At 34.4% G+C, this 18,232-nt stretch overlaps 1 protein-coding gene across 2 annotated transcripts; it reads left to right on the top strand.

Moving 5' to 3' along the window:
• Positions 1-226: 226 nt before the first annotated feature.
• On the top strand, positions 227-17,810 carry LOC110617660 (preprotein translocase subunit SCY1, chloroplastic). Of its 2 annotated transcripts, none has more exons than XM_043957650.1 (8): positions 227-550; positions 2,184-2,338; positions 2,427-2,812; positions 7,512-7,811; positions 7,891-7,977; positions 14,270-14,408; positions 15,487-15,650; positions 17,350-17,810. In XM_043957650.1, the coding sequence occupies exons 1-8, from the start codon at positions 366-368 to the stop codon at positions 17,575-17,577; spliced, it is 1,644 nt and encodes a 547-aa protein (XP_043813585.1). In that variant the 5' UTR covers positions 227-365; the 3' UTR covers positions 17,578-17,810. The 2 variants fall into 2 exon arrangements, with proteins under 2 accessions (XP_043813585.1, XP_021616295.1); XM_021760603.2 differs by having other exon boundaries at positions 14,270-14,393.
• Positions 17,811-18,232: the final 422 nt, after the last annotated feature.

Here is an 18,232-nt window from a genome sequence, read left to right on the forward strand (position 1 = left end):
ATATATATATAAATGGAAATGGAAGATAAATAATAAAATTGATAAAAATTGATATTGTTAAAATAAAAATATTTATTTTAAAATCTATTTTATTAATCACCCAAAATCTCAAAAAGATTAACTTTTCTAAATTTAATTTACCCAACTTCTATAATAGTAACAAATTCAAACGTTTATTCAAAATTGAAGCTTTTAAATATCAGTGTGAATTAATTAAGCTCGGAGATTCCAATAGCCCAAAAATAAATCATAAAAAGGTAATCCGTACGCGAGTTCAGCTCCTAGAGAACACCACTAGAATTAAAATCGCAGAGTGGTATAGAGGGAAAAAACCTGGAGAGAAGCCAAAGGATAGCACAACGAAGATGTTGATAACAGTGAGAGAAGCATGCCCTTACTCCCCCATTAGTTTCAACCTCTCATCTCTGTCTAATCTCAATCTCTCCAAACCTTCTCTCAGACTCAAAACCTCTGTTTGCAGAGCCACCTTCTCTATCCAAAGCAAACCCAGCACCACCAGGACCTGGAACACTGGCTTTAATTCCAAAAGGTACTACTTTCTTTTGGATTCCCTTTTCAGTTTTTGCTTTATATTCCCATTTTTCAGCTTCCTTCATTCATTAATTGAATTGCTTGTAATTTTCTCCTAAATGGCGTAGTTGGTTTTTGCTATAAGGGCGACGGGGATACCATTAATGAATAATTGGAGTAGGAGTTCTGAGTGGAACTGAAAAGAATTTGACTGGGACGACAAAAAGGGTCAAGTCTACCTATCAAATTAGAGCTTCGGGATCGTAAATGCTAGACTTGTGTAATTCAAAAGTGTTAATTTTTGAAATGTTTAGTTAATATATGCAGGATTGCAACTTCAAAACCAGGTAGCTAGAAGTGTTTTTCAAAATCAGTGTGGCCGTTCGACTTAAATGTGCCTTTGTAGATTAATGAAAGACAGAAATTGAGCTGCCGAGATTTTATTATCGAAATTATTCGGTGATTGATTTCTATCTTTGGTATAGCGTCCAATTAAATCACAAATAGCGTTGATTTGAAAGAGAATTATGACGTTTTGGACTTCGAGGGGGGGCAAAAAATAAAATAAGGTATAAGAACCTTAATGACAAAACCCTTCTCAGTTGGAGAAAATTTATTTAACTATAGTATCTTGTAGAATAACTAGTGTAAACCCTGCAGGAGAATATCAATTATTTGTTATACTTAATCTGAACTAATGTGAAAGAAAGCTAGCTTGAACGAGTATGTTTTTTTTTTAGGTATTTTTTATTTTATATCCTTCTGACTTCCCCACCTTTGGAATGAGTATTTTAATATTCTTGATGCTTTTAGGTAGATGTTTCATTCATGTTACATCCCTTAATTTCATTTTATGCACAATTTTTTTTTTTTGGAATGAGGAAACTACACTTATATTTGTTTTATATATTATGACATTATTTCATTTCCCCGATCAGTTTCCCTTCTGTAAGGTTTCTTCTTTTGGAAAACATGTAATTACAAATAGTGCACCTTCTTGAATTGATCTTACTAACTTTGCTAATCTTTTAAATACAGGCAAACAACCCAATTTTTATTCCATTATTGAGATTCTCTGACTCGCATATTCATTGCTATACATGGTTTCTTTTCGTTCTTCATGGTTTCTATGCATTCTCTTTCTAGTTTCCTTCTTGTTTAGACTTCAAACTTCAGAAAAGAAAAGAAGAATTTGAAAAAAAAAGAAAAACTAAAAACTGCTAGGCATTTATAATTTCTTCTTGCTTAATACATATATTCTTCGATTATGTGATTGCATTAGCAGTCGCCATTTTCTCACTCGTCACTAAGCAGTGTGGCCCAGTGGGTTGGGAAGTCTATTCAATATCTCAATGTGAAGACCTATTCATTGTATGTCTGAACTAGAATGTAACTTGAAGTACTTCTGCTGTTTTTCTTCAAAATTGGATCAAAATTCCTGAACTAGACTTGGTTTCAGATGCTGTGTTTCAGGGGTGTTGAAAACTTCAATTAGTAAACTTCAATCATACTTGAATCAGTACTTTTGTATTTAAGATAGTAATTAACAAACTAAGTCTTTTGTTTTTCTCTTCTGAACATTTACTACAAATCTGTTTATTTTGCATTTATTGTAATATTTCTCTCTCTTGATGACTGTTATTCCTTCGCAGCTATGAGAGTTCAGTCTTTGATCCCCTGGGTATTAATTCAGATGAATACTGTGGCCTAAATTCTGCTTGGGAAAGTGTACTAGCTTTGTTATATCCAATATTTGAGAGTGCCTCAAGTACAAAAAAGGATAAGCCTTCAGCTCGAGGGGTTGCAGGTCTGTTTTCCATTTTTGTACTAGTATTCAAGTCGCAAATTATATTATTAACTCTTAGAAATTAAGCAGAATTGTTCTACATTTGCAGCTGCAATTGAAGACAGTTCCATTGATTTTGGGGACTTCTTTAAAGGCCCATTGCCGGGAAAGTTTCTCAAGCTTCTAGGGTTCTTGGCTCTTTCCCGTCTTGGAATATATATACCTCTTGGTGGGGTAAACAGAGATGCTTTTGCTGGAAATTTAGATCAGAATAGCTTATTGAGCACTTTGGATTCATTTTCTGGTGGAGGCATTGGTAGACTTGGAATATGCTCCCTTGGTATTGTTCCCTTCATCAATGCACAGATTGTGTTTCAGCTTCTTGCTCAAGTTTACCCCAAGTTACAAGATCTTCAGAAAAGAGAAGGTGAAGCTGGAAGAAAGAAAGTTCTCCAGTATACTCAATATGCTTCAGTTGGGTTTGCTATAGTACAGGTATGCAACTCAACATTCTACTGAATAAGAGGTTAGCTAACATGAACTAAGAGGCCTTGAACAGTGGTTCTTTGATGGAAGAATTTTAGTGAATTCTTGAACAGTGCTTGAACAGGTTAGGTAACATGAACTGTTGACTTATTTACTGATCCTAGCTGATTCTAGGGATATGATTTGATTAGGATCCTTAATTATCTCTGTAATTATTATTTGATTATTTGCTTCCTGTTTAGATATAATTCTTTGTGTATAAATAGTCATATAAACCAATTGTAAAGATTAAGAGTGAAATACAAGAATACTCTAAATTTTTCCAAAATTCTTCAAATATCAGAGCCTTTTCCTGATTTTAGGGCTCAAATTCAATTTTTTCTCTTTAGGGTTTCAAAACCCTAGATCTACCTTTTTGGTACTAACCCATCTAGGAGCCTTTTCTCCTCTCACCGTCGGCACCAGGAGAATCGCCGATCTGTCATCCCATCTTTTTGACCTTCCTGTGTTGCTACCCGGTATTTTGATGAATCGATTGGGCTCTCTTGTGTATACAACCTTGGATACCTCCTATTCTGTCACAGTTCATAAACCTTTACCATGGCAGAAGGTAAAAGGGTGTTGATAGCAGAAGGTAAAAGGGTGTTGATAGCAGAAGGTAAAAGAGTCTCGATTCCTAACTCTGATTACTCATCTTTCAGTGCCACATCTAACTTTGTAAAGTCAGATAATGCTTCCTCTCTTAATAATATTCCATGGATTATCTATTTTGATGCGAATAGACATATGGCAGGCTCTTCTAAAGACTTTCTCAATTATTTTCCTTCTATAACCAAAGAAGGTGTTAGAATTGCTGATGGCTCTTTTACTCCCATATTCGGAACAGGTTCTGTTATTTGCATATCCAACATTAAATTATCATTTGTCCTCCATGTTCCCTACTTTCCTGTCAACTTTTTATCTGTCAGTGCTATCACCAATGCCCTTAACTGTAAAATTGAATTCTTTCCTGATCATTGTGTTATTCAGGATCTTCGCACCGGGAAGAGAATTGACAATGGTAGGCTGCATGATGGCTTATACATGTTGAAGGGTGATCCAGGTTTTTCTATATTTCAAGCTTGTTTTGGAGAAAATAAGGATGTCAATCAGGAAATAATACAGTTGCACAGGCGGTTAGGGCATCCATCATTTTTTGTCTTAGAAAAACTTTATCCTAATTTGTTTGCTAGAACTCAGTTTGGTTCTCTATTTTGTGATGCTTGTGAGTATGCTAAACACACTAGGACATCCTATCCTTTGAGTCATAATAAAATTCAAATTCCTTTTGCGACTATTCATTCTGATGTTTGGGGGCCTACTCAAACTGTCTCTTTATCTGGTAATCGATGGTTTGTTACATTTATTGATTGTTGCACTCAAATGACTTGGGCCTATTTGATTAAAGCTAAAAGCGATGCCTTTTCTTGTTTTCAATCCTTTCATAAGATGGTTTGTACTCAATTTGATATTAAGGTGAAAATTTTGAGAACTGACAATGGAAGAGAATACATGGATAGTAGACTTTCTGCTTATTTGGAGAGTAATGGGATAGTACACCAGACTAGTTGTCCTTATACTAGTGCTCAAAAGCATTGCTAAGAGGAAAAATAGGCATCTATTGGAGGTAGCTCAATCTCTTATGTTCACCATGAATCTACCCAAAGCATATTGGGGAGATGCAATCCTTGTATCTACTTGTCTTATCAATAGAATGCCTCTCAAGACTCTTGACTTTATGAGTCCTTTGGCGGTTCTACAAGGTAAGAATTCATACATTGTTCCACCAAAAGTATTTGAGTGTGTTTGCTTTGTCCATACTAGGACGACAGAGAAATTGGATTCCAAAGCCCTTAAATGTGTGTTTGTTGGGTATTCTCTGACACAGAAAGGATATAAGTGTTATCACTCTCCCTCTAGGAAATACTTGGTCAGTATGGATGTTACCTTCCGAGAAACTGAACCCTACTTCAGTACCACCCATTCATCTCTTCAGAGGGAGAATAATGAACAAGAAGAGGTGATCCCGAATTTTGTGATTTTGAATGATATGGTTCAACTAGAGAGTTTGAGTTCTAGTAGACAGGGGGAGATGTCCAATCAGGAAGAGAGAATTGGTCGTTTGGACAAGTCAGATTTGAGAAGGTATTCGAGGAGAGACAAGGTAGAAGAATCCATTATGCAGTCTACTCAGAGTCAAGAATCTTCTTCTGGTGAGTTACCCAATCAAGAAGTTTTGGTGAGTTACCCAATCAAGAATCTTCTTCTGGTGAGTTACCCACCACTCTTGAATGCTCCAATGACTTAGATAAACCTATTGCACAAAGAAAAGGGGTCAGATTTTGTACTAAGCACCCTATTTCTAACTTTATTTCTTATGAATTCTTGTCTCCTTCCTATAGAGCATTTGCCTTATCTATTTCCTCTGTGTCTATTCCACAGGATTGAAAGAAAGCTCTTGCAGATCCTGAATGGAAGGGAGCAATGATTGAAGAGATGAAAACATTGGCTAAAAATGAAACCTGGGAACTTGTCACTCTCCCACCTGGAAAGAAACTCATTGGTTGTAAATGGGTGTTCACAGTGAAACACAAAGTTGATTGTACAATTGAACGATTTAAGGCCAGATTGGTTGCTAGGTAATGGATTACCAAGAGATATTTGCCCAAGTTGCAAAAATGAACTCAATCAGAGTTCTGTTATCTTGCGCAGCCAACTTGGACTGAGACTTGCAACAGTTTGATGTGAAGAATGCTTTCCTTTAGGGAGATTTAGAGGAAGAAGTGTTCATGGAAAATTCCTTCTGGGTTCATTGATGAGAAGACACAAGGAAAGGTGTGCAGGTTAAAAAAGGCTTTGTATGGGCTAAAACAATCTCCCAGAGCTTGGTTTGATAGGTTTAGCAGAGCCATGATGTCTTTTGGTTACCAACAAAGCAATGTTGATCACACTCTGTTTATCAAACATCACAAGGGTAATATCACCCTTCTTATTGTGTATGTTGATGATATAGTGACGACAAAGAGGAAATGGCTCAACTAAAGAGGTTGTTGACTCAGGAATTTGAAATCAAAGATCTAGGAAAACTGCAATATTTCCTAGGTATCGAGGTGACTAGATCAGAAAAAGGAATTTTCATCTTCCAAAGAAAATACATTCTGGATCTTTTGGAAGAAACTGATATGATGGGGTGTAAACCAGCAAAATCTCCCATTGAAAGTAATCACAAGCTGGAAGCAGGAACTGGTGAGTCCATGGATATTGGAAGATACCAGAGATTGGTAGGAAGATTGATTTATCTTTCACACACTCGACCGGATATAGCTTATGCTGTTAGCTTAGTCAGCCAATTCATGCATGACACTCGCAAGATTCATATGCAGACTATACTTCGCATCTTGAGATACGTAAAGTCTGCGCCAGGGAAAGGGCTTCTTTACTCTAAACATGGTCACCTCCGAGTTGAAGCTTTCACAGATACAGGTTGGGCATGATCTCTCGATAACAGGAGATCCACCTCTGGCTACTGCACAGTTGTGGGAGGGAACCTTGTTAACTGGAGGAGCAAAAAACAAAGTGTTGTTGCTCGGTCAAGTGCTGAAACAGAATACAGAGCAATGGCCCAAGGTGTGTGTGAACTCTTATGGTTGCAGAAGTTCTTGAGGGAGTTGAGGTTGCCCGAGAGAGACAAGATAACTTTATATTGTAACAATAAAGCTGCTATAAGTATAGTACAAAATCCAGTCCAACATGACAGGACGCAAGCACATTGAAATTGATCGGCATTTCATTAAAGAAAAATTAACAGACGGTATCTTGAGCCTAGTTCATGTGACTTCTACTAGGCAACTTGCGGATGTGTTTACTAAAAGGCTCAACAACAAAATCTACCATAATCTGATTTGCAAGTTGGGCATGTGCGACATCTTTGCACCAACTTGAGGGGGAGTGTTGACTTATTTATTGATCCTAGCTGATTCTAGGGATATGATTTGATTTGATTTGATTAGGATCCTTAATTATCTCTGTAATTATTATTTGATTATCTGCTTCCTGTTTAGATATAATTCTTTGTGTATAAATAGTCATGTAGACCAATTGTAAAGATTAAGAGTGAAATACAAGAATACTCTAAATTTTCTCAAAATTCTTCATGAACTAACATGGAACTCGACATTCTATTGAATTCCATCATTTTTGGTTGTTTGATGGAAGAATTTTGTATCAAGGTATACATGCTTGCTTAGGGTAAATTAAAATTTGAAGGGTACAAATCAGTGGTTTAGAACTTTTACTAAAAAAGGATTCCCTGATTGATAAAATGGGTGATTGTGTAATATCAATGGAAGAACATTAAGGTGTCCATCATATGCAGAAAGTTTTCTCTTAATCATCCAAAGAGGTAAAATTGTTTACCTGAAAGAAAAAGTTCTTTACAAATTGATTTGGACTATTTAAATTAGACAAGTGGTTAGCATTATGAATCAGTGTATGGAGAAAGTTACACTTACTATATATTGTCTGAAATTTAATCCAAACCAATGTTTCATCTTCAGTACCTGGTAATGTACATAATAAAATGCCAGTTAGATTAATTTTCCATCTTACAGACTTACAGTGCTTGTTCATATATGTAACATCTTCTTGGACATTTGTTTTTTCATTACAGGCAATTGGCCAAGTTCTTTACCTTAGACCCTATGTCAATGACTTCAGTACGCAGTGGGTTCTGACATCTGTTACTTTACTGACACTTGGTTCTGGTTTTACAACCTACATTGGGGAACGAATCTCTGACCTAAAACTTGGCAATGGCACCTCTCTTTTAATATTCACAAGCATTATTTCCTATTTGCCAGCATCTTTTGGTAGGACAGTTGCACAGGCTTTTCAAGATGGTAACTATGTTGGGCTTGTGACGATCATCATCTCTTTCTTCCTTTTAGTCCTTGGAATTGTCTATGTTCAGGTAACCGCTGATTTATTTGGGAAAAAGTTGACTTCTAAGAAGAAATAAACATTAACAAATGTCAAAACAAGGGTTTCAGGAAGCAGAGAGAAAGATTCCACTAAACTATGCATCAAGATACACCAGCAGAAGTGGACTTCAAAAATCTGCTTACCTCCCATTTAAGGTTTGTATTCCAAGTTCCAGCTTGTATTTTTTCAGACTTGAAAATCTTGATGTCCTTTCATAATTTATGATTCTTGTTGATGACTGCACATGCATTTGGTTTTATCTCAATTAGTTTTCAATTGAGCAAATAATTGAAAAATTAATTTATAAACATTTCACTTATTTATTTTCTTATTTCAACATTAGAGCATATGCCATTGCCCCACTTTGATTTGATATTTTTTACTCAAGCATATCCATTGCTTGGTTTGGCAGTCATAATCATCATGGTCTTCCATTGTTTTCTCCTATGTTAAGGACTAGAGTACGGCCGTAGAATACATTATATAAGTAAAATAAAATAAATTTATGTCATATAATTATTGTCTGATATGTTTATTAAATTAATTATATGCTAATTTTTTAATATAATACACATTATTTAAGATTTAATAAATAAAAAACTTTAATAATTAAGACTAATAATATTTATATTCATAATACTTATCCTAAAATCAAGATTTAACAGTCCCATGACCCATTAAAATAGAGAAAGAAAAGGAAAATAGAGAAGAAAAAGGCAGTCCAATTTCTCAATGAATCATTTAAGCTTGCTAAAAGAAAAATGCAATTCAATTTTTGAAGGCACCATTTAAGCGTACTTTGCCTTTTTGCTTTTATACCATGGGAAGGATCATGTAAAAGAAATTGAAATAGATATTCGAAACCCCCTATTTCAATGTATCATAATGCATACCCAAAAGTTTTGATAAGCACTATTGTTGATTAATATAGAAGATTCATAATTAGGAGGATTCAGATTTTTGGGATCCTAATTAGACTTTATTATAGAGATTTTATTCTTATTGTAAATATTTTTAATTTATGTTGATTTTTTGTGTATAAATACTCAAAACCTTGTAAAGATCAATTCAATTGGAATAGAAAAAAAAATTCCTCTCAAAATTCTTCATGGTATCATAGCTTTGCCAACATTATTTGGTATAAGAATTCCTAGCACTGTTAACAGAATTAGGATTTTTATAGGTCAAGCTTCTAGGCAACTCTATAGAAGGAGTTAACCGACACCGCCCATATTACCCATTGGATTTCTGGCCTTTCCCAGCAATGTGCCTCTGTTTCGGCCACGAGCGTGAGCTCACGCGTCACCACAGTCTTAGCGCTCCTTTCTAGCGACATCCCTTTCATGTCGCGCCTCTAACCAGTCCAGTCCCATGCCTTTTCGCCCCTACTTCTCTGTTGAATAATAATTCTTTACCTGTTTTGACCATAGTTTTAAATAACGGCCGTTACGTAATGGCCATTATGTAATGGGTTTTTTTTTGGAGGGGGGGTCATTACCTGTTACCCCGTTATACAACGGCCTTCCTTGATTTGTAGCCGTTACGGCTGTTACGTAATGGTAATGGTTGTTACCGACGGTGAAGTAACGGTAACTGCCTTTACCAGTAATTGAAATTCTTTTATATCCTTCCTCTCCTATCATCTATTCTCAGTTTTATTAGTTTTTACACTTTTCAACAGCTTCAAAGGCTATATTTTTTAAATTTTCTCTTCCCTTTCTCTTTCAAATTTCAATCTTTCCTACATATTTCTCATATAAGCTTAGATCCATCATAAAGTATTGTATTTCCAATCTTATTTCTTCTAAAAAGTTAGTTAAATTTTATGTATTTTAGTTTTTAATTGTTGTTTTTTCCTTTTTTTTTAAAGAAAATTGTGGATTAAAGTGTTAGTTTTGAGTTAAAATTGTACTTTGAACTATTAGTTTACTCGATCTATAAAAATTATGTTGGTTTTTCATATTTTAAACCATATGATGTTTAACTTAAGTTAAATAATCTACATGTCATGTATTTATGTTTATTATGCATTTGTATACATTGTTCTGAATTAAATCTAATCAATATCATTTCATTTATGAACTTTGCAAATTTTTTTGAAAAATTTGCGTAGCTCTAGGTCGTTACTGTTACGTTACCGTTACGTTACAGCCTATTTCCGTTAATCGCGACTGCAAACACAGCCTCGACTGCGATTTAAAACCATGGTTTTGACAGAAAAAAGGTAGTTTTTTCTTCTCTTTGAAATGGCGGACAAGAAAGTGACTAGTGTGGAAAATGTAAAGTCCTCTGATAATGCTTTCATTTCATCTATTGATATTGCTCTCACGCAAATAGACATATGACGGACTTCTCTAAAGGCTTTCTTAATTATCTTCCATGTCTACAAAAAGATATTTTCAGAATAGTCGATGGTTCTTTCGCTCCTGTTTTTAGAACCAATTCTATTGTTTGTACTCCAAATATCAAGCTATCATCTGTTTTTCCTATTTCTTATTTCCTTATTAATCTTTTATCTGTTAGTGCTCTCACCAAAGTGCTTAACTGTAAAATTATAAAATTTAATTTTTTCCTTACCATTGTGTTATTCAGAACCTTCAAACTGGGACGAGGATTGGCAATGATAGACTATATAATGACTTATATATGTTGGAAGGGAATTTAAGTTTGAATTCACCTCGGGAAGAAGAAGAAGAAGCAGAAGGAGAAGAAGAAACAATAAGGACGTTTTAATATATTTCTAAAAATATAGGGAGGGACGATTTCGTTGACAGAAAGAAACGATGAGGAGGGACTATTTCGTTGACTTAAATAAACGATAAGGATGTTTTAATAGATGTGAGAAAAGATAGGGACTATTTCATTGATGGAAAAAAATAATAAGGACGTTTTAATAGATATGAAAAAAGATAAAAATATTTTAATAGATTTTTGAAAATGTAAGGACTAACTTGTTAATAATTACAATATACAAGGACTAAATAAATGGTTTTATTTGAGGGTAAAATTGGATTTTAAAAATTTTCTCTCTCCTCCTTTATCTAATTTTAACGGAAAATAGTACGGAAGGACTATTTCGTTGACGGAAATAAAACATAAGGACGTTTTAATAGGTTTCTAAAAATACAGGGACCGACTTGTTAATAATGGCAATACCCAGGGACTAAATTGTAAATCACTCTTAATAAAAGCAATGAGTGATGTGTTTTCTTGCTTTCAATTCTTTCACAAAATTGTTTGTACTCAATTTGATGTTAAGATAAAAGATTTAAGAACTGATAATGGTATAAAGTACATGTATATTGCATCAAACTAGTTGTCTTTACACTAGTGTCCAAAATAGTGTTGCTGAAAGAAAAAATAGGCACTTATTGAAAGTAGTCCGATCTCTCCTTTTCATCACAAATCTTCCAAAAATCTATTAGAGAAATGCAGTCTTTGCTGCAGTTTATCTCATTAATAGAATGTCTCTTAAATTTCTTGCCTTTAAAAGCCCTTTAGAGGTGCTACAAGGAAAAAATATTTATACTATTCCACCAATGGTGTTTGGATGTACGTGTTTTATTCATACTAGGACAAGTGGGAAGTTCGATCCGAGGACTCTTAAATGTGTGTTTGTTAGGTACTCTCCCATACATAAAGGTTACAAATATTACCACCCTCCATCTAGAAAAATATTTTGTTAGTATGGATGTTACATTTAGAGTGATTAAATCTTACTTCAGTACTACCCCATCACCTTTTTAGGGGGAAAATAATGAGAGAGGAGATGATTCTTAGTCCTATAACTCTAGAGGAGACTACTATACAGGGGGAGACCATTGGTGATCAGGAAAAAATAATAAGATGTTTGGATAACTGATACGAGTAAGGAAATAATACGATGCTTCAAAGATTTAAAATGGGAGACTCCAAATTATGACAAATCAAGTTACCATTGCTTAATTCAAGGCTTACGAGATGAGAACTATATTGGGAAGCATGGGAGAATAAGGAAACAAGTCACACTCTTTTCAACACATGTGGACGCACAATGCAATTTCAAATCGCATAATGCATGTATGGCCAAATTGCATTTAGACCAATTTTATTATTTTGGTATTTTAGTATTTTGTGGGATTTGTTTTAAATTAATTTGGCATATATTAAAAGCCAAATTCGTGCAGCCCATTTAGGAAGGAGATTTTCTAAGATAATTTAGAAAAATGATCTTTAATGTAATCCAGGTTTGACTATTTGACTAGATACCCTTCCTATATTGTAATTACACCTCCCTACAATAGAATTAGGGTTTGAAGGCAGGTGGCAGCCAGAGGAAAGCCAATGAATAAAGATGATTTTTTGAACAATGTTTGGTTCTTCTCCATTATTTAGCAACTTATCGAGGTTTAACCTTGTGTCGTTCTAATATGGATCTCCTCCATGCTTAGTTAACTTATCAAGAATTTTTTGTGGCGTTCTCGAAGCTGGAATCGCTTGATTATCTATGTTTCTAATCACATTGGTTGGTTAGGGGTGTAGTAGAGCAACCTTCTGGAAGATATCTTTGTCTTATTCTTTATCAAGTTGTGTGACGGGGTTTTTGATCACATGTTGGTCCTGGGTTCCGCATCAATAACCCAGATTTAAGGAGATACTCAAGAAGAGACAAAACAGAAGCAGAAAAAGCCATTGTGCAGCCTACTCAGTGTATGAATCTTCCTCTTCTCCATTTGGTGAGTCAACTCTAAATCTTGAGCCCATTGATGATCTAAGTAAACCAATTGCTCAAAGAATAGGAGTCAAGTCTTGCATAAAACACTCTATTTTTAACTCTCTCTTATGATTCCATGTCTCCATCCTGTGTCTATCCCACAGGATTGGAAGAAAGCTCTCAAAGATTCTAATTGGAAGTGAGCAATGACTGAAGAAATGAAAGTCTTGGCTAAAAATGAGACTTGAGGGTTGATGTCTCTTTCACCTGGAGAAAAAAATCAGTTGGTTGCAAATGGGTGTTCATTATGAACACAAAGCAGATGGATCAATTGAAAAATTCAAAGCCAGATTAGTTGTCTAAGGATACACTCAAACTTATGGAGTGGATTACCGAGCGACATTTACCCTTGTTGCCAAAATGAACTCAATCAGAGTATTGCTATCTTGCATTGCCAATTTTGACTGGGACCTACAACAATTTGATGTGAAAAATGCATTCCTCCACAGAGACTTGGAGAAGGAAGTGTATGTGGAAATCTTTTCTGGTTGCCCGAGAGAGACAATATAACTTTGTATTATGGCAATAAAGCTGCCATTAGTATAGCATAAAATCTAGTTCAATATGATCGAACGAAGCATATTGAGATTGATCGGCACTTCATTAAAAAGAAAAATTAATGGACAATGTCTTGAGTTTAGTTTATGCGACTTCTACTGGGCAACTTGCGGATGTATTTACTAAAAGACTCAACAATCGAATCTATCATAATCTAAGACATTTATGCACCAACTTGAGGGGGAGTGTTGACTTATTTGCTTATTCTAGTGATATGATTTGATTTGATTACGGATTATTATCTTTGTAATTATTTTTTAATTATTTACTTCCTGTTAAGTTGTAATTCTTTATGTATAAATAATCATGTAAATCACTTGTAAAGATTAAGAGTAAAATACAAGAATACTCTAAAATTTTTCAAAATTTTTCAAACCTAACTCTGGAGTACCAGGAAGACTTATACCAAATAATATTGTTAGAGCTTTGATACCATGAAAAATTTAGAAAGTTATCTTTACAAGCTATGTGCAATGTAATTTATACATAAAGAATTAAAGCTAATAAGGAAATTAAAAGGAATAAAAACTCTACAATTATGCCCTATAATTTATCCTAAAATATGGCATGAGATTAGCCTTTAATCTTTGCAATTATATCCTAAAGATCTCCTCATTAGCCAACAGAAGGAAAAGGAACCAAAGGAGGAAAATAAAGATGCTATAGTGCAATCCAAATACCATCATTTATGCTTATTAGTAATTGTTAAATTTGGGACAGACCTAACTCACCTGAAAAGCTAGCTTAAGGGGGAGGAGTGTCTATGCCCATATAAGAGGCGCATTACCCCTTTCCGCAACTGATGTGGGATTCAAGGCACTCCCTCACGCCCAGAATTTTTACTGGTGCGTGACATATTTATGAGAGGCCCAACATCGGATGGGGAAGCTTTGATACCATGTTAAATTTGGGTCAGGTCTAACTCACTCCAAAAGCTAGCTCAAGGGGAGGAGTGTTTATGACCCATATAAGGGGCACGTTACCCCTTCCACAACTGATGTGGGATTCAAGAGTAATTAATCTGCTGCTATCTTCCTTTCATTTACAATGAGAATACTACTTGCAGGTGTATGTTTTGTATTTCTATTATTTGTAATATTCATTATTTGCATTTCTACAATGTTTTGGTTAAGCAGGTAAATAGTTCAGGAGTTATGCCAATCATATTTTCTACATCATCATTGGCTCTTCCTGGCACTTTAGCAAGATTCACCGGAATTTCTGCACTGAAGAAAGCTGCATTGGCTTTGAACCCGGGAGGTGAGGTTTTAGCTGGTATTATTCGCTGAGATATGAACTTGTGTTAGTTTTGAAGCAAACTGTTTCTCATAAATTTTTTTACCACAAACAGAACTATTCTATTCCTTTTTTTATGATTTCTTTTCAAGATTTAGAAATTAAATATCTCATTTAAAGGACTTCTCATGATGCATAAATGGATAAAATTTTTGCATCTACTGAGCATCAACTTATTGCTGATCAAATGTCAAATGACAACAGTAGGTACTAAGTAAGCCTGTCTTTTTACCTAGGCCTGGAATGGGATTTGAGCAAATTAAGTTTGATTCAGTCACAACTCACAATTCCCTTTTCAGCTTGTTCAAGATTTTTCATGATTTTGTCAAGCTGAACTTGAGCCATTTTCAAGCGGAGCATGAGCTCCAGTCTTTGACTGTCTTTCAAATATGTTTGCGTATATCAATATTCGTTTACCCTTCAGCTAATGTGCAATTAAAGTTGGCCCCTGTCTAAATCAGCAAATATTCAAGGCATTCTCAATGTATTTCTAATTTTCTTGAGAAGAATCATTGAACGTGCTTTTGAATGAAATGCTGCAATATAATATAAAATAGGCTACCACTTATTCTAAAATGGTACTCTTGAATTTAAAGTCTTCTACATTCAATTTCATTATTGTAGTTGGGGGTTTGAAATTGAATGTCAAGCTAACAGAACCATGTGCATTGTGCTGAAAAATATTTTGCATGTGTCACAAGCCTGGCTTGATCATAATCACTCAAAAATATCTTGAGCTCAAGCAGTGCCGCTATTTAGTTGAGCGGAGCGTTGATAATGGCATATTAAGCTTGATTCAATTCATTTTCATCCATATTCCGAACTTTTAGTTTATGTTGATTGGGATACCACTTTGGGGAACTTTGTGGTAGGGTTGGATATTTTGCAGTGTTACAACATATGATTTTATGGTTAGAGTTATAATGGCACAATTCAGAAATTAAACTGGAAAACTGATCAATGATGAAAGAAATGGCTATGCCAGAAATTGGCATTTGTAATTCATTTCCTTCAGTGTTTGTTAAGTCCTAATTTGACCAGATAAAAATCTCTGTAGGTTCCTTCTATCTTCCGACCAATATCCTATTAATTGCCTTCTTCAACTATTATTACACCTTCCTACAATTGGACCCAGATGATGTGAGCGAACAGTTGAAGCGTCAAGGTGCATCAATTCCACTAGTCCGACCGGGTAAAAGTACGGCTGCATATCTGAAAACGGTAATTTCCTTGCTTTTTGGTGAGATATGCTCATCCCTTTTGTAAACACAAAGCCTAGACCACTCTTGACGATACAAACGTTTTTACTTGTGTATCAAATAATTAACATTTGGATAGAGGACAACTTTGGAAGGAGGTAATTTTGTGATGGACTAAGGCTTTGATGATTTGGATATTAAGGGCAATTTTCATATGTATAATTGAAATGGGACCTAGTTAAAATTTTGATGCATAATGAACTCCATTGTGTGTTCCAAGATGGACCAAAGGCAGAAGCCATACATTATTAAAATGGTAAAATGTGTTCAAGAAAAATAAAATTATATACATGTCAAATATAACCTATATATTATTTAGGAAAAATTATTATTTCATCCTTATAGTATGAAAAAACTCGTTAGTTTGTTTTTTAATTTTGAAAAATACGTTAGAACATCTTCGAGATTTTAAAAAGTCTACTAATTAGTATTTATATTAATTTTAACTGTTAACTATTGCAAAAAAGTCTAAAATACTCTCAATACATAGAAACTAATTAATATATATTTTTACAAAACTTAGGGATCAACTAATAAGTTTTTCCATACTATAAAAATTAAATAGTAAAATACTTAACGGTTAAAACTAATGGAGGTTTAATAGATACTTTAATCTCAATGACGTTTTAATATATTTTTCAAAACTGAAAGACTAATAAATGATTTTCCATTCCTATAAGGACTAAGTAGTAAAATTCTCTATTATATAATTCTCAAAAGGACATAACTAGTTCTATAGTATACTCAGAAACAAAATAATCATGGAAGATCTAATTGCATATTTGATTATAGTATAGGATCCTTCAAATGTGCCAAAACCTAAAAGAGAAAAAGGAACGATGTATGGGGTGGGGAATAGGATGGTAAAATATTTTTTGAAAAAATAATCAATTGGTCTAAAAAACAACTAAATTTATTATTTTATTCTCAGAAGGGCTTAATTGTTAAGGAAGGGGTTTTTTAATTACCAATTGAACAAAGTAATTGTGAAAGGTCTAATTGCACATTTGATTATAATATAGGGGCCATCAAATGTGCTAAAAAAAACTTGAAAAGAGGAAAAGGCAAGGGGTGGGGAGATGTAGCTGAGTAAAAACATTCCTTTGGGGGAAAATTAAATTATCATAGTTTTTTTTTTTTAATAAAAAAAAATGGACTGGCTCAATAGCATATTTAACTGAAGTTTGAGGGCTAAATTATGAGTTCTTTTCATTTATATTTACATAGACTATTTGGATGTTTCTCCAACAAGTAGGTTCAGCATTTTAATGTTATCTTATTATGCTTTGTTATTGTAACATCTTATTATTGCTGGTTGAAACATAGCTGTTGTTTGGAAATGTGAAACATAATGAGCATTTATTTCCTTAGATGTCTGAAAACGCTCTCCATTTGGGACTAAATTACAATTGGAATAGCCATCTCCCCTAGTGTTTGTCTGTCCCTACTCTCAATAAACCTTTTCACAGAATGACGTGCGAGTATTTTGATCTTGCATAATGTAATTCTTTCCTATGATTGATAGCTTTAGCTTTCATTATCATCTAAGCTATTGAAGAAGCCACCATAAGTTCTTGTTGAGTACTTTCAGAATCCTGGAATGTTTTTTATTCTTGAGAATCTCCTCTGCAATAATTTACATACTGTGGCTTGCAATGTAGGTTCTCAGCAGGATATCTGTCCTGGGTTCTGGTTTTTTGGCTATATTGGCTGCTGGTCCAGCTGTTGTTGAACAAGTTACAAACTTGACTGCCTTTCGAGGATTTGCAGGCACTTCCATCCTCATTCTTGTAGGTTGTGCAACAGATACTGCAAGAAAAGTTCAAGCAGAAATAATATCCCAAAAGTACAAGAACATAGAATTTTATGATGATAGATACGGTCCTTGAAACGCTAATGCCAAGTCCTGTGCAGATAACTTCTTCAAACCGTACAGTAAAGCTGCACAACTCAACATTTTATAACCGAAAAATGGCATGTTGATGTATATTTTTCCCCTGTTGTATTTAGGTTTTGGCCTCTGTATTATTTTCTTCTGCCTTGCAGCTTGATTTAGGCTGTAACTTGTACATACTGCTACAGCAGATTCACAGTTCTACTAATTTTGTTATGTTTCATGTTATTCTACTTGTTCTCACTTATATAATTCCATCCCTCGCTGAACCCAAACCAACTATATAAGCAACCAAATCCCTTCTGCTATTGTTTCAGAGTGAACCTTATTTCTGCTGAAAAACAGAGCAGAAGCTAAATGAACTATAAGTTTCTTCAACCAACCTTTAACATAATCAATTCATAGCTATCAGGGTAGATCCTGCTTTGTTCAATCCCTTGCAACAAATAGTGTGGAATGAAAGGGCAAGAGGATTATGTGACTAAATTATGGGAGGTGTTTTTGTGGTTTGCTTATTGCCCATTTGATTTTTTGTTTTTTCTTCTTTTGCATGTATAGCTTCTTACCTTCTGAATCAGTGTTTTTAAATAATAAATGGTATTTAAAGACAGTCAATGCAGTGATACTTTATTTCTAATGAAATCTCACGC

Source organism: Manihot esculenta, chromosome 6 (genome assembly GCF_001659605.2).
Source record: "Manihot esculenta cultivar AM560-2 chromosome 6, M.esculenta_v8, whole genome shotgun sequence".
Lineage (NCBI taxonomy): Eukaryota > Viridiplantae > Streptophyta > Magnoliopsida > Malpighiales > Euphorbiaceae > Manihot > Manihot esculenta.